The sequence below is a fragment of the Grus americana genome, chromosome 39 (assembly GCF_028858705.1).
Source record: "Grus americana isolate bGruAme1 chromosome 39, bGruAme1.mat, whole genome shotgun sequence".
In the NCBI taxonomy this organism is placed as follows: domain Eukaryota; kingdom Metazoa; phylum Chordata; class Aves; order Gruiformes; family Gruidae; genus Grus; species Grus americana.
This window is the reverse complement of record NC_072890.1, coordinates 150,111-171,617: the sequence shown is the minus strand read 5'-3', so window position 1 is coordinate 171,617 and position 21,507 is coordinate 150,111. Positions and strand designations below refer to the sequence as shown.

Genomic DNA, 21,507 nt, shown 5'->3' with positions numbered 1-21,507 from the left:
AGGCGGGCTAGGCGGGAGGTCCGCCAGGTCTCTATGGTCTCGGAATGGGACAGTCTAGGAAGGAGGTCCGCCACGTCTTTATGATCGAAAGGTGGGACAGTCTAGTAGGGGTTTGCCAGCTCTATGGTCTCCGAGTGGGACAGTCTGGGAAGGAGGTCCGCCAACTCAATGGTTTTTCCACGGGGCACTCTAGGAGCGCTGTCCTCCTGCACTCTATGGTTGCCAGCGTGGCGCCACGTCTCTATGGTTCCATGGGACGCTCTAGGCCTCCCGCACTCTCTATGGTCACGCAGACACTCTGGTACCTCATCCCCGCCTCTCTATGGTACCATGGGATGCTCAAAGCCGCCTCCCCCCGGTCTCTATGGTCACAGGGCCCCTCTGGAGCCTCTTTCCCCCCGTCTCTATGGTCTCACCCCTCCTTGGGTGTCGGCCCCCCCCCCCGCCCCCCAGCAGCCACACGCAGCCAATGGCCACAGCTCCAAGCGCTTTATTGGGTGGGATGGGTGGGGAGGGGCAGGGCCACCCATAGGTCACCGTGGGGCACCCCTGGGTGCTGTGGGTCGCCATGGGGCACCCATAGGTGTCATCCGGCACCCACGGGTCACCACGGGGCTCAGTGGACACAGACACGAAGCAAAGCTGTGGTCCTCCAAGGGGGCGTTGACCCACCTTCAAGACCCGCGGTTGATTGTGGGACACCCGTGGGTGCTATGGGTGACTGTGGGACAACCTTAGGTGCTATAGGGCACCCATGGGTGGCCGAGGATCACCATGGGGTTCAGCTAACACAGACACAGAGGAAACCATGGTCATCCAAGGGGGCGTTGACCCACCACCAAGGCCCATAGTTGACCATGGGGCACTCAGGGTGCCACGGTTCACCTTGGGGCACCCATAGGTCTGACAGGGCACCCATGGGTGGCCGAGGATCACCATAGGGTTCAGCTAACAAAGACACAAAGGAAACCATGGTCATCCAAGGTGGCGTTGACCCACCTCCAAGGCCGGGGAGCACCTGTCGTTGGCTGGGGAGCACCCATGGGTGCTGTGGGTCACTATGGGGCACCCACAGGTCTCACGGGGCACCTGTGGGTGGCCGAGGATCACCATGGGGTTCAGCTAACAGAGACACAGAGGAAACCATGGTCCTCCAAGGTGGCGTTGACCCACCTCCAAGGCCCAGGGTTGGACAGGGAGCACCCGCAGTTGGTCGGGGAGCACCCACGGGTGCCGTGGGGTGGCCGCGGGGCTCAGCTGATGTAGACGCGGTGGAAGTCGTGGGCGCCGAAGGCGGCGTTGCACTTGGGGCACTTGCGCTGGCGCGTGTCGTAGCGGCTCTTGACGCACTCGAAGCAGAAGACGTGGAAGCACTTGGTGAGGACGGCGTCCTTCTTGCGGGCGTTGCAGCACGGGCAGGTCAGGCGGGCCTGGGGTGGGAGGGATGACAAGATGGCCGTCAGCTCCATGGTGGCACCCTACCAGCCACCTCCTGGCACCCAAGGTTCTCCAAGGCCACCCAAGGTCCTCCAACCCCCATCCATAGACCTTCAACCCCACCCAAGGTCCTCCAGCACCCACCCAGCTTCTCCAGCACCCACCCAAGGTCCTCCAGCACCCATCCAATGTTCTCCAACCCCACCCAAGGTCCTCCAGACTCTTCTAAATCGTCCAGCACCCACCCAATGTCCTCCAACCCCAACCAAAGTCCTCCAGCACCCACCCACAGTTCTCCAACCCCACCCAAAGCCCTCCAGTACCCAAAGGTCCTCCAACCTCCATCCACGGTTCTCCAACCCCACCAAAGGTTCTCCAGCACCCACCCAAGATCCTCCAACCCCACCCAAAGTCCTCCAGCCCCCACCCAATGTCCTCCAATCCCACCCAAGTCCTCCAGCTCCCACCCAAGGTTCTCCAACCCCACCCAAGGTCCTCCAGCCCCCACCCAAGGTCCTCCAAGCACCCTTCCTAGCAGCAGGGAGCTCTGGGGGAAGGTGGGGGTGTCCCCCCCACCCTCCCCCCCCAGCACCCAGGGGTGCGCCCCCCCCATCCCCAACCGCACCCGATACTCCTTGATCTCCTCCTGGAGGATCTGGTCGGCGTCGGCGTAGACCTCCACCTTCCGCTGCTTCTCCAGCTTCCGCCGCAGCCGCGACAGCTCCTCCTGCGGGGACCGGGGGGTGCTGACCCACGTACACCCCCTATAGGTCCCTCTACACCCCCTATAGGTCCCCAAAGACCCCCCCCGAGACCCCCAGATGCCCTACAGGTCCCCGTAAACCTCCTATAGGACCCATAAACCTCCTATAGGGCCCGACAGAGCATCTATGGGTCCCAGAGACCTCCTATGGAGACCCCAAATCACCTATAGGTCCCTGCAGACCCCTTATAGAGCCCCCCCGAGCTTCTATGGGAGCCACAAACTCCCCATATGTCCCCGCAGACCCCCTATATGGCCCCATAGACCCCTATAGGGCCCAACAGAGCCTCTGTGGGTCCCACAGACCTCCTAGGGAGACCCCAGAGCACCTATACGTCCCCGTAGAGCCCCTAGAGGGTGCCGCAGAACCTTGTAGAGCTCCTTTAAGTCTGTATAGATCCTCTATAGGATCCCATAATGCTCCTATAGAGCCCCCCCCACCCCCTATAGGGCTCCATAACACCCCACAGCACCTGTACCCCCCTCCGAACCCTATAGAGCCCATAGGATACCATAGATGTCCTATAGAGCCCCCCAAACTCTATAGGGTGCTGCATGTCCCCTATAGACCCCCCCAGACTCTATAGGTCTCCTATAGACCCCCCCGACTCTATAGGGTGCCGTACGTCCCCTATAGACCCCCCAAACTCTATAGAGCACCATAGGTCTTCTATAGATCCCCCCCAGACTCTATAGGGTGTCATATGTCCCCCATAGACCCCCCCAAACTCTATAGGGCGCCATACGTCCCCTATAGACCCCCCAAACTCTATAGGGCTCCAAAGGTCTTCTACAGACCCCCCTAGACTCTATAGGGTGCTGTATGTCCCCTATAGAGCCCCCCCCATAGATTCCATACGTCCCCCCCCGTACCTGGGCCCGTTTGAGGCTGAGGGACTCCTTGTCCTTGGCCGCCCGGTTCTCGGCGGCGCAGGCCTGCAGCTCCCGCAGCCGGGCCTGGACGTGCTCCCCTTGCGCCCGCAGGTCCTCCGCCAGCTGTGCCGCTTCCACCGCCTGGGCACCCCGAGAGGTGGGTGACGCCCCGCCCCCACCCCCCCCCCGGCATCAATCGGGGTCTCCCCACCCCCACCCCAAAGTTCCACCACCCCATGTTGTCCCACCACCCAAGGATGGGGTTCCTCCCCCACCCATCCAAGGATGGGTTCCTCACCCACCCAAAGATGAGGTTCCTCATTCATCCAAGAATGAGGTTCCCCACCCGCCCAAGGGTGAGGTTCCTCACCCACCCAAAGATGAGGTTCCTCATTCATCCAAGGATGAAGCTCCTCACCCACCCAAGGATGAGGTTCCCCACCCGCCCAAGGGTGAGGTTCCTCACCCACCCAAAGATGAGGTTCCTCATTCATCCAAGGATGAAGCTCCTCACCCACCCAAGGATGAGGTTCCTCACCCACCCAAGGATGAGGTTCCTCACCCACCCAAGGATGGGTTCCTCACCCACCCATCCAAGGATGAGGTTCCTCACCCACCCAAGGATGGGGTTCCTCACCCACCCATCCAAGGATGAGGTTCCTCACTCACCCAAGAATGAGGTTCCTCACTCACCCAAGAATGAGGTTCCTCACCCACCCAAGGATGAGGTTTCTCACCATCCAAGAATGAGGTTCCTCACCCACCCAAGGATGAGGTTTCTCACCCACCCATCCAAGGATGAGGTTCCTCACCCACCCAAGGATGAGGTTTCTCACCCACCCAAGGATGAGGTTCCTCATCCACCCAAAGAGAGCCTCACCCACCAAGGTTCCTCATCCACCCACCCAAGGATGAGGTTCCTCACCCACCCATGGACATCTGGGAGGTCCCCACCATGGATGCTTGGGCGTGTCCAGCCCCGCCCACTTGCCCCACCCACCTTCCTCTTGTTGAGCTCCAGGGCCTGGGAGCGCAGGGCCAGCTCCTTCTCCACTGCCGCCAGGCTGCTCTGCAACCCCCGCTCCTTCTCCTCCAGCTTCTGCACTACCAGCAGTTGGGCGTCCACCTAGGGACAACCACCCGGTGATGCCTGGGTCACCTCCACGGCCAACGGGGTCCACCCTGGTGACCTGAGTCCTCTGTGAACCTTGATGGTGAAGACCTGCTCCACCATCTCATCCTTCTCCTGGTCACTTGGGTCCCTCCAGCCCAACCATATGGGTTCTCCTGGACCCCCATGGACACCTGGGACCCCAGGACCTCTATGAAGACCTGGGTCCCCCCTGGAGACCTGGGTCCTCCACAGACCTTGATGACAAGGACCTGCTCCACCACCCCATACTTCTCCCGGATTTCTGGGTTCCTCCAGCCCAACCATCTGGGTTCCCCCGGACCCCCATGGACCTCCCTAAAGACCTGGGCCCTCCAGGAACCTTGATGGTGAGGATCTGTTCCACCACCTCATCCTTCTCCTGGTCACTTGGGTCCCTCCAGCCCAACCTTCTGGGTTCCCCCGGTCCCCCTTGGACACCTGGGTTCCCCTGGATCTCTCAAAATGCCTGGGACCTCCATGGAGACCTGGGTCCCACCTAAACACCTGCGTCCTCCATGGATCTTGATAATGAGGACCTGCTTCGTGACCTCATCCTTCTGCACATCTGGGTTCCCCTGGACCTCACGGACCTCCCTGAAGACCTGGGTTCTCCACGGAACTTCATGGTGAGGACCTGCTTGGCCAACTCATCCTTCTCCTGCACATCTGGGTTCCCCTGGACCCCCATGGACCTCCCCGAAGACCTGACTCCTCCACGGCAACCTGGGTCCCACCTGAGCCTTGACGGTGAGGACCTGCTTGGCCAACTCATCCTTCTCCTGCACATCTGGGTTCCCCTGGACCCCCATGGACCTCCCCGAAGACCTGACTCCTCCACGGCAACCTGGGTCCCACCTGAGCCTTGATGGTGAGGACCTGCTTGGCCAACTCATCCTTCTCCTGCACATCTGGGTTCCCCTGGACCCCCACGGACCTCCCCAAAGACCTGACTCCTCCACGGCAACCTGGGTCCCACCTGAGCCTTGACGGTGAGGACCTGCTTGGCCAACTCATCCTTCTCCTGCACATCTGGGTTCCCCTGGACCCCCATGGACCTCCATGAAGACCTGACTCCTCCATGGCAACCTCGGTCCCACCTGAGCCTCGACGGTGAAGACCTGCTTGGCCAACTCATCCTTCTCCTACGCATCTGGGTTCCTCCAGCCACAACCACCTGGGTTCTCCTGGACCCCCGTGGACACCTGAATCCCCCTGGACCTCCCCGAAGACCTGGATTCCCCCTGGAGCCCACCTGAGCCTTGAGGGCGAGGACCTGCTCGGCCAACTCGTCCTTCTCCTCCCGCAGCAGCTTGTGGATCTGGTTGGCCTTGATTCTCTCTGACATCAGCTTGAAGTTGGCGTCGTCCTTCTCCCGCAGCTGCTGCAGCAGCCGCAGGTTCTGCTCCTGCATGTCCTCGAAGGCCTGGCCCGTCACGTCCATCTCCGACAGCAGCGCCTCCTCCTCCTGCCCCGGGGCAACATGGCCGCCGTGAGGTCACCACTGCCGAACCCCGTGACATCACCACTGCCCGACGCCTCCGCCCGCGCCGCCCTTCCCCGCCCCGTGCGACTGCCATGTCGCCGACCCGGTTTGTAACGGCACCAGGACGCCCTCCCAAAGTCACGCGGCGCGCCGGCGATGTCACGAGCCCCCACCCCGCCAAAACGCTGCCCCTCCCCGCCCCGCGAGCCGTCCTCCCCGCCGGCTGTCTACGCGCCGCAGAGCCGCGGCGCCCTCGCGACGTCACGCGCCTGCGATACCGTAGGACGCGCCTGTGACATCATAGAGCCCGCCTGTGACGTCGCAGGCGCTGCCCGGCGGCCATAAACGCCGCCCCGCCCCCCCCAATCACGGAGATTTTCCTTCCCGGCCTTCTACGCGCGATCAAAAACGCGCTTACGACGTCGCAAACCGCGCCCATGACATCACGCTGCCGTAAGCGCTGCCTGCCACCCACCCCCCCCCCGCAGAGGCCACACCCACCACCCCCCGAGCCCCACCCTCATAGGCTCACCCCGGGAAAACCACGCCCACAACGCACCAGGCCACACCCCTCCCCGAAAGCCCCACCCCCATCCCCAGGCCCCGCCCCTTCCCTGAGGCCCCGCCCCCTTTCCTCTACCCTCCCTCCTTCCCCATAGGCCGTGCCTCTCCCCAGGCCCCGCCCCTCCCCTCAGGCCCCGCCCACCTGCTTGGTGGCCGCCAGCTTGCGCTGCAGGTGCTCGATCTGCTCCTCGGCGTGGCGCAGGCGCCGCAGGGCCTCCTCGTCCGCCAGCTTCTTGCTCTCCCGCCGCTCCCGCTCCTCCAGCTCCCGCGCCCGCCCCCGCAGCTCCTCCGCCTGCCGCCGAGGAAGGGGGGGGGGGGAGACACACGACACGACCGCGTGAGGTCACGGGGTGAGGTCGTGACGTGAGGTAACAGGGTGAGGTCACAGCGTGAGGCAACGGGTTGGGGTCATGGCGTAAGGTAACGGGGTGAGGTCACAGCGTGAAGGCAACGGGGTGAGGTAACGGGGTGAGGTCACGGGTTGGGGTCATGGTGTGAGGTAACAGGGTGACATCACAGCATGAGGTAACGGAGTGAGGTCATGGGTTGGGGTCATGGCATAACGTAACAGGGTGACGTCATGGGGTGAGGTCACAGCGTGGGGTCACAGCGTGAGGTAACAGGGTGAGGTCACGGGTTGGGGTCATGGCGTGAGTTAACAGGGTGACGTCACAGTGTGAAGGCAATGGGGTGAGGTCACCGGGTGAGGTCGCGGTGTGAGGTAACAGGATGAGGTAACTGGGGGGAGTAACAGGGTGAGGTCATGGCGTGAGGCAATGGCGAGGTGATGGGGTGAAGCCATGGTGTGAAGTAATAGCGTGAGGTCACGGCCTGCGACCGCTGTGACATCACGGTTTAAGGGAACAACGGCGGGGAACGACATAAAGGGCGGGCGGGAGGTCACGGCTTCGCATGCCCTAGCGCGGCGTTAGCGTGGCGTTAGCGTGTCAGCGCGCCGCTAGCGTGTCGTTAGCGTGTCAGCGCGTCGTTAGCGCGCCCTGACCTCGGCCTTGCTCTTCCTCTCGGCCGCCATCAGCTGCACCTTGTCCCGCTGCTCCTTGGGCGCCGACTTGTACATGTCCAGCAGCAGCTTCATCTCCTTCTGGCTCTCCTGCGCCTTCCTGCCCGCCGCGCCCCCCTCCTTACCATCTCGTTTGCATCTCGTTTGCATCTCGTTTGCATCCAACCCCCAGAAAACGCACACACCCCCCCCCACCCCTCCCCAATTACCCCCCTGTAACCACCCTCAGGGCCCCCCCACCCCCAGCCCCCCGATATTCTCCATAACCACCCCCCCACCCCTCCCAGGACCGCCAAATCCCCCCCAGCCCCCCAAAACCAGTGTGTTCCCCCCCCAGCCCCCCGATACCCCCTCATAACCCCCCCCCCAGGACCCCCAAATCCCCCCCCAGCCCCCCAAAACCAGGGTGTCCCCCTTCCAGACCCCGATACCCCCCATAACCCCCCCTAGGACCCCCAAATCCCCCCCCAGCCCCCCAAAACCAGGGTGTCGTCCCCCCCCAGATTCTGATACCCCCCATAACCCCCCCCAGGACCCCCAAATCCCCCCCAGCCCCCCAAAACCACCGTGTTCCCCCTCCCAGCCCCCAATACCCCCCATAACCACCACCCCAGGACCCCCAAATCCCCCCCCCAGCCCCCCAAAACCTGGGTGTGTCCCCCTCCCAGCCCCCCAATACCCCCCATAACCCCCCCCCAGCCCCCCAAAACCAGGGTGTGTGTTGTCCCCCCAGCCCCACTCACTTCAGCTCCCCCCGCAGCTGCTTGAGCACCTCCGAGTCCTTCTTCTTGGGATCGTCGGGGGGGCCCTTGGGGCGCTCCCGCTCCCGCAGACGCTCCCGTTCGGGGCCCCCCCGGGAAGCTCCGGGCCGGGGGAGGGTCGGGGGGGGTTCCTTGACGCGGGGGGGAGGGGGTTGCGCCGGAGGGGGCGCGGCGGGGGCGGCAATGGGGGGCGCGGGGCCGGGAGGCTCCTCCTCCTCGGGCGGCCGGCGCGGGGGGGGCGGCGCCTCAGGGGGGGCGGGCGCGACAGCCACCTCCCGTTTGGGCTCTGGGGGGGCGGGACCAGGCGGGGCCCCGCCTTCTTCTTCCTTGACGGGGGCGGTGCCCGGGGCCCCCCCAGCGGCCGCGGTTTCCTCGGGGGGAGCGGCAGTTTGGGGGGGCGGAGGGGGCGGGGCGCTGCCTTGAGGGGGTGGGGCACCGCTGGCTTGGAGGCGGAGCTAGAGGAGAGAGGGCAGTCAGCGGGCCACGCCCGTGAAATGGGTGGCATAGCCCTTTTAAGAGAGCACACACACCCCCCCCCCCCCAAAGCCCTGCCCTCTTGGTGGGCCCTACCAGCTCCCCCCACATGTTGCCCTTTTAAGGTCCCTCCCTCGGGCCCACACATGACGATGGGTGGCATAGCCCTTTTAAGAGACAGTACGCCCACCAAAGCCCCACCCTCCCGGTGGGCCCCCCAGACCCCCCCATGTGGCCCTTTTAAGGCCGCTCCCTCAGGCTCACCTCCTTAAAGGGGACAACCCCCAGGGCCCCCCACAGCGATAGGCCCCACCCCTACAGACACTGGCATCGCCCTTTTAAGGCCCCACCCCCTCAGCATGGCCCCACCTTTAAAGGGGGAAACACCCCTGTGCTCCCCTGAAACCCCGCCCCCTTAGTGGGCCCCAGCCCCACTGTCATAGCCCTTTTAAGACCTGCTCCACCCATGTGACCCCACCCCTTAAAGGGGCCACACCCTCAGAGGCTCCACCCCCTCCCTTCTTAAAAGGGCAATGCCACAGCCTCATCGAGCGATCAGGTGGGGCCACACCCCAGCCCCTTAAAGTGGCCACACCCTCGGAGGCTCCACCCACTCCTCCTCCCCTCCTTAAAGGGGCAACGCCACCTCAGCCTCCCTTACCGATACGGTGGGGCCACGTCTGCCCCCGCCCTCACCCCCGGAGGCCCCACCCCCCCCCGAGGCCCCGCCCACCTTGTTGATCTCGGCCTGCACCTCCCGCAGCTTCCGCTTGTAGCGCTGGACGTCGCCCTTGAGCTGGTGGTTGTGGTTCTGCAGGCTGCTGATCAGGTGCCGCATCTCCCGGTTGATGGGCCCTGCGGGGGCACCCACGTGTCGGGGGGTGGGGTGTCCAGCCTCCCCTCCACCCCCCCCCCCACCCCGGGAGGACCATCCCAGAGAATCCCAAGAGTCACCGACCCACCACAGAGCCCCTAAAGACGATCCCAGAGTGTCCCCCCCCAGAGGGATTAAAATCGCCATAGAGATCTAGGAGGACCACTCCAGAGAGCCTGACCCACCATAGAGCCCCAGAAGGACCTTCCTAGAGTGCCCAACCCACCATCAAGATCTAGGAGGACCACCCCAGAACCATAAAGATCTAGGAGGACCATCCCAGAGCGCCCAACCCACCGCAGAGCCCTAGGAAGACCATCCCAGAACCATAAAGATCTAGGAGGACCATCCCAGAGCGTCCAACCCGCCACAGAGATCTAGGAGGACCACCCCAGAACCATAAAGATCTAGGAGGATCATCCCAGAGCACCCAACCCACCACCATAGAGCCCCAGGAGGACCATCCTAGAGTGCCCCACCCACCATAGAGATCTAGGAGGACCACCCCAAAGCACCCAACCCACCACAGAAATCTAGTAGAAGCATCCCAAAACCACAAAGATCTAGGAAGACCATCCCAGAGCATCCAACCCACCACAGAGCCCCAGGAGGACCATCCCCAACCCACCATACAGAGCTAGGAAGACCATCCCAGAGCGCCCAACCCACCATAAAGATCTAGGAGGACCATCCCAGGACCATAAAGATCTAGGAGGACCATCCCAGAGCGCCCAACCCACCACCATAGAGCCCCAGGAGGACCATCCTAGAGTGCTCAACACACCACAGAGATCTAGAAGAACCACCCCAGAGCACCATAAAGATCTAGGAGGACCATCCCAGAACCATAAAGATCTAGGAGGACCATCCTGGAGCGTCCAACCCACCGCAGAGCCCCAGGAGGACCATCCCAGAACCATAAAGTTCTAGGAGGACCATCCCAGAGTGTCTAACCCACCATAGAGATCTAGGAGAACCATCCCAGAACCATAAAGATCTAGGAGGACCATCCCGGAGCATCCCCAGCCCCACCACGGCCCCTCTCTCCCCAACTCTACGGCCCCGCGCCCCTGTGGGTCCTCCAGGACGCCGCGGCCGACGCCACGGGTGACGGCGCGGTGACGTCACGAGTCTCACCCGCCTGCTCGTTGGCCGCCAGGTTCTGCTCGAACTCGATGCGCAGCATCTCGTACTCCTTGCGCACCTGGGCCAGCGTGTCCTCCAGCTGGATCACCTCCGTCCGCAGGCGCTTCTGCACCCCCAGCTCGTCGCTCTGCCGCGGGGAGGGACACGCGGACACGTCGGTGTCACCGAGGCGACCATCTCGGTTGGTCAACGCTTGGACACGGTGATACCCCCTGACCCAACCCGATGCCCCAGGGAGCTCTCAGGACCCTTGGGGACATCTCAGTGACATCAAGACCCATCTCCACATCTTCGACATGATGGAGGTGGCCATCTTGGATGGCCAACGGTTGGATGCCATGATGTCCCATGACCAACAGGATGACCAGGGAACTCCAAGGTCCCTTGGGGACACCTGGGTGACATCCCAGTGACATCAAATCCTGCCTCCACACCTTCAACATGATGGAGGAGGCCATCTTGGATGGCCAATGGTTGGACCCCGTGATGTCCCATGACCAACAGGATGACCAAGGAACTTCAAGGACCCTCGGTGACACCTCGGTGACACCTTAGTGACATCAAGACCCCACTCTATATTCTCAGCATGATGGAGGTGGCCATCTCGGATGGCCAACGGTTGGACGCCATGATGTCCCATGACCAACAGGATGACCAGGGAACTCCAAGGTCCCTTGGGGACACCTGGGTGACATCTCAGTGACATCAAGACCCACCTCCACACCCTCAACATGATGGAGGAGGCCATCTTGGATGGCCAACTATTGGACGCCATGACGTCCCAAGATCACCAGGACCAACAGGATGACCCAGAGAACGCCCAGGAGTCTTGGGGACACCTCGGTGACATCAAGATCCATCTCCGCAGGCTCAACATGATAAAAGTGGCCATTTTAGACGGCCAACAGTTGGACACCATGACATCCCATCACCCCCATGACCAACAGGACCAACACGATGATGCAGAGAACACCCAAGAGCCTTGGGGACACTTGGGGACACCTCAGTGACATCAAGACCCTGCTCCATATTCCCAACGTGATGGAGGCAACCATCTTGCATGGCCAACAGTTGGACGCCATGACGTCAACATGGAGGCAGCCATCTTGGATGGCCAACAGTTGGATGGTGTGATGTCCCCATGATCCCCAGGCCCAACGGGACGCCCTGGGAAGGCCCAAGGACCCTTGGGGACACCACGGTGACACCAAGACTCATCTCCTCACCCTCACCATGATGGAGGCGGCCATCTTGGATGGCCAACAGTTGGATGGTGTGATTTCCCCATGACCCCCAGGCCCAATGGGACGCCCCGGGAAGCCCCCAGGAGCCTTGGGGACAGCCAAAGCCACCTCGGGGACGTGTCCCCTCACCTCCATGTGCTCGATGTGGCGCAGGTGGCTGTTCTTGGTGGCCAGGAGGAGGGCGCGGGCCTCATCCAGCTGCGTCTTCACCTGGAGACTCTCGTGGTAGAGGAGGGAGAACTGGGACTGCAGCACCTTGTACTCCAACGTCTCCTTCACCGCCTCCTCCGGCAACGAGCGCAGGGCCACCTGCGGGGACCACGTCCAGCCGTGTCCCCCGGCGTCCCCAGTGTCCCCTCAACCCCACCCATCCTTCTCCTCCTCCTCCCCTGGAGCTCCCAGATGTCCTCGCTGTCCTCCCGGCTCCCTAAACGTCCCTTTTTTTTGCGTCCCTCTACGGTTGCGCTGCGGCATCGGTGTCACCCTCCTGTCACCAAATGCTCCCGGTGTTCCCACAGTGTCCCCTCCGTGTCCCCCACGTCCTCGACATCCTCCAAGTCCCTCGTCTCACCCACGTCCCCGATGTCCCCAACGTCCCTGATGTCCCCAACGTCCCCGACACCCCCAACGTCCCTGATGTCCCCGATACCCCTGATGTCGCCGACATCCCCGATGTCCCTGATGTCCCCATCCCTGATGTCCCCCATGTCCCCAACGTCCCCGATGTCCCTGACATCCCCGATGCCCCCAATGCCCCTGATGTCCCCAACGTCCCCGACGTCCCCCATGTCCCCGATGCCCCTGACGTCCCCAACGTCCCCGATGTCCCCAACATCCCTGATGTCCCCGACATCCCCGATGTCTCCAATGTCCCCGACGTCCCCCATGTCCCCGATGCCCCTGATGTCCCCAACGTCCCTGATGTCCCCGACATCCCCGATGTCCCCAACATCCCTGATGTCCCCGATGCCCCTGATGTCCCCAATGTCCCCCATGTCCCTGATGCCCCTGACATCCCTGATGTCCCCAACGTCCCCAATGTCCCCAACATCCCCGACGCCCCTGATGTCCCTGACGTCCCCGATGTCCCCAACGTCCCCCATGTCCCCGACGTCCCCGTGTCACCTTGAGGCGCTCGTGGCCGCGCACGGCCTGCTGGAGCTCCTGCTGCAGCTTCTCCAGCTCCGCCATCCGGCTGTTGGCCAACTCCTGGTTCCCCTCCAGCTCCGCGTTCAGCATCTCAAACTGGGGGTTCCCCCCCCACCCCCCAAAAATATGAGGCTCACCCCCCAAAAAAACACCGACACCCCCCCAGGGGCACCCAGCACCTCCCCAAGGGGGCCCAAAGCCCCTCAGGATCCCCCCAAACTCCTCCTGGGCCCCCCAAATCCTCTCGGGATCCTCCAATCCCCCCCCTCCCCTGCCCAGGGTCCCCCAAATTCTCCTTGTGCCCCCCCAAATGTCCCCCAGCCCCCTCAGGGACCCCCTTGAACCCCCCAAATCCCTCCCAGGGTCCCTCAAACCCCCTCAGGTCCCCCCAAAATGTCCCCTACCCCTCTCAGGGACCCCTTTGAACCCCCCAAATCCCTCCCAGGGTCCTTCAAACCCCCTCGGGTCCCCCCCAAAATGTCCCCCAGCCCCCTCAGGGACCCCCAAACCCCCCCGGCCCCCCAATACCTTCTGCATGCTGAGGGTGATTTGTCCCCCCTGGAATCCCCCGGAGCTGCCGGAGCCGTAGGAGCCCGAGGTCAGCTGGGGACACAGAGACGTTGGGGACACCAAGGACACTCTGGGGACATCGGGGGCACCCCGGGGACTTTGGGGGCACCCTGGGGACACCCCGGGAACTTTGGGGGCACTCTGGGGACATCAAGAGCACCTTGGGGACATCGGGAGCACCTTGGGAGCACCTTGGGGACACCCCAGCAACGCCCTGGGGACATTGGGGACACCCTGGGGTCACCCTGGGGACCCCAGGGACATTGGGAACATGCTGGGGACACCCCAGGGGATGCTGGGGACACCTGAGGGACATTGGGGACACCCTGAGAACTTCGGGAGGACATTGGGAGCACCCTGAGGACACCGGGGACACCTTGGTGACATTGGGGGCACCTTGAGGACATCGGGAGCACCTTGGAAGCACCGTAGGGATGCTCCAGGGATGCCTTGGGGACATTGGGGACACCCCAGGGACCTTGGGGACACCCTGGGGACACCCCAGGGGATGCTGGGGACACCTGAGGGACATTGGGGACACCCTGAGAACATTGGGAGGACACTGGGAGCACCCTGGGGACACCGGGGATGCTTTGGGGACATTGGGGGCAGCCTGGGGACTTTGTGGACGCCCTGGGGACATTGGGAGCACCTTGGGGACACCCCAGGGACACCCTGAAGACATCGGGGACACCTTGGGGACATCAGGAGGACATGGGGAGCACCTTGGGGACACCCCAGGGACACCCTGGAGGTTTTGGGAGCACCAGGGATACCCCAGGGAACACCTGAGGGACATTGGGGACACCCCATGACATGACCCCAGGTGACACGGAAGAAGAGGACCCCAAGTGACGTGGAAGAACCCCAAGTGACACAGAGGGACTCCAAGTGACGTGGAGGAACCCCAAGTGACGTAGAAGGACCCAAAGTGACGTGAAGAGACCCCAAGTGACGCGGAGAGACCCCAAGTGACGTGGAGGGACCCCAAGTGACGTAGAAGGACCCCAAATGACGTGGAGGGACCTCAAGTGACGTGGAGGGACCTCAAGTGATGTAGAAGGACCCCAAGTGACATCGAGGGACCCCAAGTGACATCGAGGGACCCCAAGTGACATAGAGGAACCCCAAGTGGCGTAGAAGGCCCCCAAGTGACGTGGAGGGACCCCAAGTGACGTAGACGGACCCCAAGTGACGTAGAGGGACCCCAAGTGACATAGAGGGACCCCAAGTGACGCAGAGGGACCCCAAGTGACACCTGGGTGACACGGAGCAGGGACGTCTCAAGGGACGGCAATGGGTTGGGGGGACATCGGGGACGCGGTGGCCGCCCTGGGGACGCGGTAGCCACCCCGGGGAGGTAGTGGCCACCCTGGGGATATGGTGGCCGCCCCGGGGACGCGGGTGTCACCTGCTCGAGGGCCTCGGCGAGGTGGCGGTCGAGACGTCCCTCGCGCTTGCGCAGCTTGGCGCTGTCCCACTGCAGCCCCTCCACCGTCGTCCCCATCTCCAGCACCTTGGTCTCGGCGGAGGTGGCCTTGTCCTGCAGCTCCGCCAGCTGCGGGGACACGGGGGGGGGGCGTGAGGGGACACAGGGGGGTGGGGGGGGACATGGGGGGACATGGGGGGACACGGGGGGGGGGCGTGAGGGGACACAGGGGTGTGGGGGGGGACATGGGGGGACACGGGGGGGTGGGAGGGGACATGGGGGGACACGGGGGGACACATGGGGGGAATGTGGGGGCACCCCCCCCAGTGCTCCCAGTCCCTTCCCAGTCCCTCCCAGTGCCCCCCAATCCTCTCCCAGTTCCCCCCAGTCCCTTCCCAGTGCCCCCCAGCCCCCCCCAATCCCTCCCAGTACCCTCTCCGTCTCTCCCAGTGCCCCCCCAATCCCTCCCAGTGCCCCCCAGTCCCTTCCCAGTGCCCCCCAGTCCCTTCCCACTGCTTCCAGTGCCCCCCAGTCCTCTCCCAGTGTCCCCCAATCCCTTCCCAGTCCCCCCCCCAGTCCCTCCTAGTCCCTTCCCACTGCTTCCAGTGCCCCCCAGCCCCCCCCAATCCCTCCCAGTACCCTCTCCGTCCCTCCCAGTGCCCCCCCAGTCCCTCCCAGTGCCCCCCAGTCCTCTCCCAGTGTCCCCCAATCCCTTCCCAGTCCCCCCCCCCAGTCCCTCCTAGTCCCTTCCCACTGCTTCCAGTGCCCCCCAGCCCCCCCCCAATCCCTCCCAGTGCCCCCCAATCCCTTCCCAGTGCCCCCCAATCCCTTCCCACTGCTTCCGGTGCCCCCCAGTCCCCTCCCAGTCCCCTCCCAGTCCCCTCCCAGTACCTCCAGGGAGACGCGGTGGTGCTTCTCCTGCAGCTGCAGGGTGAGGTCCTGCAGGCGCCGGTGATCCCGCAGCAGCTCCCGCAGCAGCACCCGCCCCGGCTCTGCCAGCTCCGCTGCGCGACCAGGCGTCCGGGAGCCGCCCGACTCGAGGGGGCCGGCACCCCAAAACCGCTCCCCCCCCCCATCCCCACCCCACCCCCACCCACAGGGACCCGGTATCGGGGCACCCTGACCCCCCCCCCCCCGAACCCGTCAGGGATCACCCGCTGATGCCAAGGGCACGGCGGCACCCAGAAGGGAGCAAGGAATTGGGGGGACCCCCCCCACACAAAAAAAAAGGGACCCAGATATTGGGGTGACCCCCCCAAAAGGGACTCAGACATCGGGGTGACCCCCAAAAAAGGGACCCAGGAGTCCAGGAAAGCGCCCAAAAAAAGGGATTCAAGCGTTGAGGTGACCCCCAAAAGGGACCCAGGAATCAGGGGGACCCCCAAAAAAGGGACCCAGGCACCCATGAGATCCCCAAAAAAGGGTCTGGGTATTGGGGTGCCCCCCAAAAAGGGACCCGGGCACCCATGAGATCCCCAAAAAAGGGTCTAGGTATTGGGGTGACCCCCAAAAAGGGACCCAGGCACCCATGAGACCCCCAAAAAAGGGTCTGGGTATCGGGGTGACCCCCAAAAAGGAACTCAGGCAACTCTGAGACCCCAAAAAGGGACCCAGGCACCCATGAGACCCCCAAAAAAGGGTCCGGGTATTGGGGTGACCCCCAAAACCAGACCCAGGCACCCGAGAGATCCCCAAAAAAGGGTCTGGATGCTGGGGTGCTCCCCAAAAAGGTGCTCAGGTATCCATGAGACCCCCCAAAAACGGGTCTGGATCTCAGGGTACCCCCCAAAAAGGTGTTCAGGTACCCATGAGAACCCCAAAAAAAGGTCTGGGGGCTGGGGGACCCCCCAAAAAGGGACTCAGGCACCCATGAGACCCCCAGAAAAGGCCCTGGGTATCGGGGTACCCCCCAAAACCAGACCCAGGCACCCACGAGACCCTCCAAAAAAGGGTCCAGGTATTGGGGTGCCCCCCAAAAAGGGACTCAGGCATCTCCGACACCCCAAAAAGGGACCTGGGCACCAATGAGAACCCCCCCAAAAAAAGGGCCCAGGTATTGGGGTACCCCCAAAAAGGTGTTCAGGCACCCGAGAGACTCCCATGAAAGGGTCCAGGTGTCAGGGTACCCCCCAAAAAGGCACCTGGGCACCCATGAGATCCCCAAAAAACGGTCTGGGTATCGGGGTGCCCCCCAAAAAGGGACCCAGGCACCCATGAGACCCCCAAAAAAGGGTCTGGGTATCGGGGTGACCCCCAAAAAGGGACTCAGGCAACTCTGAGACCCCAAAAAGGGACCCAGGCACCCATGAGACCCCCAAAAAAGGGTCTAGGTATTGGGGTGCCCCCCAAAAAGGGACCTGGGCACCCATGAAACCCCCGAAAAAAAGGGTGCAGGTATTGGGGTGCCCCCTAAAAAGGGACTCAGGCACCTCCGACACCCCAAAAAGGCACCTGGGCACCTATGAAACCCCCCAAAAAGGGTCCAGGTATTGGGGTGCCCCCCAAAAAAGGACTCAGGCACCCATGACACCCCAAAAAGGCACCTGGGCACCCATGAAACCCCCCAAAAAAAGGGTCCAGGTACCAGGATACCCCCCAAAAAGGGACTCAGGCACCTCCGACACCCCCAAAAGGGCCCCTGGGCACCTACGAAACCCCCAAAAAAGGGGCTCAGGTATCAGGATACCCCCCCAAAAAAGGACTCAGGCACCCATGACACCCCAAAAATGGACCTGGGCACCCATGAAACCCCCCAAAAAAAAGGGTCCAGCTATTGGGGTGCCCCCCAAAAAGGAACTCAGGCACCTCCGAGCCCCCAAAAAGGCCCCTGGGCACCCCCAAAAAGGGGCTCAAGTATCACCATACCCCCCCAAAACCAGACCCCAGCACCCCCGAACCCCCCCCCCCCCCAACTTCCGCGGGGCGCAGGGACTCACGGCGGGCGGCCAGGCGGGTGCCAAGGTCGTGGGCGCGGCGGTGGGCACCCGCCAGCCCCTCCACCAGGCGGGCGACGGCGGCGGGGGCGAAGGCGAGACGGGGGCGCAGGCGGAGCTCCCCCTCTTCGGGACCGCTCCGGCTCAGCGCCGCGACGAATGCGGCCGCCGGCCCCCCGAGGCGACCCCCGATTCCGGGAGGGGTGGAGGGAGGAGGAGGAGGAGGGGGGGGGACAGTAGGAGGAGGGGGAGGGGGGTGGGTAGCGGGGACCCCCCAGGGCTCTGTTGGTTTTTTTGGGGGGGGGGGGGGGAGAAAGAGTGAGACACCGTTGGGGCACCCCCACCTCAGCACCCATGGGTGCCCCCCAGCGTCCCCAGTTCTACCCCCCCCCCATCTGATTTCTAAAGGGTTCCCCCCCCCCAGCACCCCAAAAACCTTATTGCCTCCCCTGCCCCAGCACCCCAAAATAATCCTCAGGACCCCCCTGCCCCCCCAAACTGCCCCCCCAGCACCCCAAAATGCTCAAGACCCCCTGCTCTCCAAAACTGCCCCCCCCAGCACCCCAAAATAATTCTCAGGACCCCCTGCCCCCCAAAATGCCCCCCCTGCCTCCCCAAACTGCCCCCCAGCACCCCAAAATGCTCCTCAGGATCCCCCTGCCCCCCCCCAAACTGCCCCCAGCACCCCAAAATGCCCCCCCCACCCCTCCCCCCAAACTGCACCCCAACACCCCAAAATGCTCAGGACCCCCCTGACCCCCCAAACTGCACCCCAACACCCCAAAATTGCCCCACAGGGATCTTGATTGACCCCAAGACCCCCCAAGAACCCCCCCCAATCCCCAAAAGCCCCCCCTGACCCCCCCAAATCACCCCCAGGACCCCCAGTTTCCCCCCCCCACACTCACCCCTCCTATCGGGACCCTCGGCCTCACCGGGGGGGGCCGGGGGGGGCTCAGGCCCCTCAGATCGGGGTTCGGGGGGATCCCCGGGGGGGGCAGGGGGGGCACCCCCCTCCCCCTCGTAGCGCCGCAGCAGCGCCTGCACCTCCGTGTCCAGCTGAAGGGGGGGGGGGAACACAACAATGGGGGTGTCAGGGCACCCCCAAAACCCAGGGCGGCGGGGGGGGGGGGTCATGGGGGTCCCTTGAGGGGATTTGGGGGGGGGAGCTGAGAGGTTTGGGGGGGCCCCAGGAGGTTTGGGGGAAGTGGAGGGTCAGGAAACCCCCAAATCACTGGTGGGGAGCCTGGTTTAGGGGGGGGGGCCCAGGGGTGTTTTGGGGGACCCTGAGAGGTGTGGGGGGACCCCGAGGAGCTTGGGGAGGGGCAGGGTGGTTTTGGGGACCCCCCCGGGGCCGTTTCTGGGGCACTTTTACCCTTTTTGAACACTCCACCCCCGTCTCCCAAACCCAGACCCCCCCCCCAAAAGATCCCACATAATTTTGGGGGCTCTAGGGCCAATTTTGGGGTCCCCCCACAGCTTTCTGGCACCCCAAGGGCCATTTTTGGGGTCCGCAGGCCCATTTCCGGGGTCCCCGAGTAGATTTTTGGGGCACTTTCAGCCCTTTTAAGCACATTACCTATATCCACCAAATTGGGATCCCCCCCAAGAGCCCCAAAAGAGTTTTGGGGTGCCGGGACCAATCCTGGAGTCCCCTGACAGGTTTGGGGGGGTCCCTAAGGCCATTTTTGGGGTCTGCAGAGTAGTTTTTGGGGTACCTAGGGCCATTTTTGGGGTCCCTAAGGTCATTTTTGGGGTCTCCGAAACTATTTTATGGGTCCCTAGGATGATTTTTGGGTTCCTAAGGCCATGTTTGGGGTCCCTAAGGCCATGTTTGGGGTCCCCAGGGTCATTTTTGGGGTCCCCAGGGCCATTTTTGGGGTCCCTAAGGTCATTTTTGGGGTCTCAGAAACTATTTTATGGGTCCCTAGGATGATTTTTGGGTTCCTAAGGCCATGTTTGGGGTCCCTAAGGCCATGTTTGGGGTCCCCAGGGTCATTTTTGGGGTCCCCAGGGCCATTTTTGGGTGCCTAAGACCATTTTTGGGGTCTCCAGAGCCATTTTGGGAGTCCCTAAGGCCATTTTTGGGGTTCCCAGGGCCGCTTTTGGACTCCGCAGGGCCATTTTTAGAATCCCCAAATAGTTGGGAGCCCCCAGCGTAATTTTCGGGGCGGCTAAGACCATTTTGGACGTCGCTAGGATAATTTTGGGAGTCTCCAGGACCATTTTTGGGGTCCCCGGGACCATTTTTGCATTATTTTCACCCCCTTTTAACCCTCGCGGCCCTCGGCCTCAGCCCCGACGCCGGTTGGCGGATCCGCGCGGGGTTTGGTTTTTTTCTTGGCAACTTTCGGGGCGCCAAGTAAGGGGTTTGGTTTTTGGGGTGGTTTTTTGTTTTGGTTTTTTTTTTTGGGGGGGTGGGGTGTGTTACGCGCACGCGTGTCCCCCACCTGTCCCCAAAACCGATTGACCAGCAGCAGGGTGGCGTCATCGGTGGCCTGACGCTTCTCCAGCTTCTCGATGCGTTCGCGCAGCTCGTCCTCGCACGCCTGACGCTGCTCCAGCCGCTCGGCCAGTTTCTTGTTCTTGAACTGCAGCACCTTCAGGTCCATCTCCTCCTAATTGAGGGGGGGGGGAGACACCCCAGGAGTTTGGGGGGACCCCAGGAGTTTGGGGGGACCCCAGGAGTTTGAAGGGGGGACCCCAGGAGTTTGAAGGGGAGACCACACACACGACACCCACCGTGGAGGAGATGCCGCCGAGGCGCAGGGGTTCAATCAGAGTGGTGGGGGGCTGCTCTTCGCGGGGCGGTTTCTTTTCGGGGGGGCCGCCCCCCATATCGCCGGCCCCCCGCTTCGCCCCTACCCCCGACATGGCTCTGCCTGAGAGAAGGGATTTGGGGGGGGGTGGGTGGGTGGTGGTGGTTATGGGGGGGCTGTAAGGAGGTTGTGGGCACTGGGGGGGGTCATGGGGGGCTGTAGAGGGTTAGGGGGGGCTATGGGGGGGTTGTGGGGTACTGGGGGGGCTATGGGGGGGCTATAGGGGGCTACAGGGGGTTATGGGGGGCTATAGGGGGTGGTGTTGGGCACTGGGGGGGGCAGGGAAGGTTCATGGGGGGGTAACAAGGGGTTATGGGGGGATGGGGAAGTTATTGGGGTGACAGGGGGTTGGGGGGGGTGACGTGGGGGGGAAGGGCGGTTAATGGGGCACGGTGGGTGGGTAAGGGGGTGGGAGGGTCTATAGGAGTCTATAGGGGTCCGTAGGGGCCTATAGGGGTCCACAGGGATCTATAACGCTCTGTAAGGACCTATAGGGGTCTGTAGAAGTCTATAGGGATCTATAGAGATCTATAGGCAGCTATAGGGGCCCGTAAGGGCCTATAAGAGTCTATAAGGGTCTATAGGAGTCTATAGGGGTCCATAGAGGTCCATAAGGATCTATAAGAGTCCGTAAGGGCCTATAGCGATCTACAGAGATCTATAGGCATCTACAGACATCTATAGGGGTCCGTAAGAGCCTACAGAGGTCTATAAGGGCCTATAGGGGTCTATGGGGGTCCATAGGGGTCTATAGGGGTCCATACAGATCTATAAGGATCCGTAAGGGCCTATAGGGGTTTATAGGGATCTATAG

The 21,507-nt window shown here is 63.0% G+C and overlaps 1 protein-coding gene across 1 annotated transcript; it reads right to left on the bottom strand.

Annotated features, from left to right (window-relative positions):
* Positions 1-474: 474 nt before the first annotated feature.
* LOC129198993 (E3 ubiquitin-protein ligase BRE1B-like) lies at positions 475-20,756 on the bottom strand. The gene is made up of 19 exons (XM_054808686.1): positions 20,617-20,756; positions 20,325-20,492; positions 18,783-18,933; positions 17,878-18,156; positions 15,833-15,945; positions 14,924-15,070; positions 13,471-13,545; positions 12,919-13,038; positions 11,923-12,102; positions 10,541-10,676; positions 9,263-9,384; positions 8,038-8,510; positions 7,277-7,394; positions 6,416-6,565; positions 5,479-5,691; positions 4,074-4,199; positions 3,074-3,214; positions 2,063-2,164; positions 475-1,430 (listed from the first exon to the last, which is right to left on the bottom strand). The coding sequence occupies exons 1-19, from the start codon at positions 20,746-20,748 to the stop codon at positions 1,254-1,256; spliced, it is 3,123 nt and encodes a 1,040-aa protein (XP_054664661.1). The 5' UTR covers positions 20,749-20,756; the 3' UTR covers positions 475-1,253.
* Between the last annotated feature and the right edge of the window lie 751 nt (positions 20,757-21,507).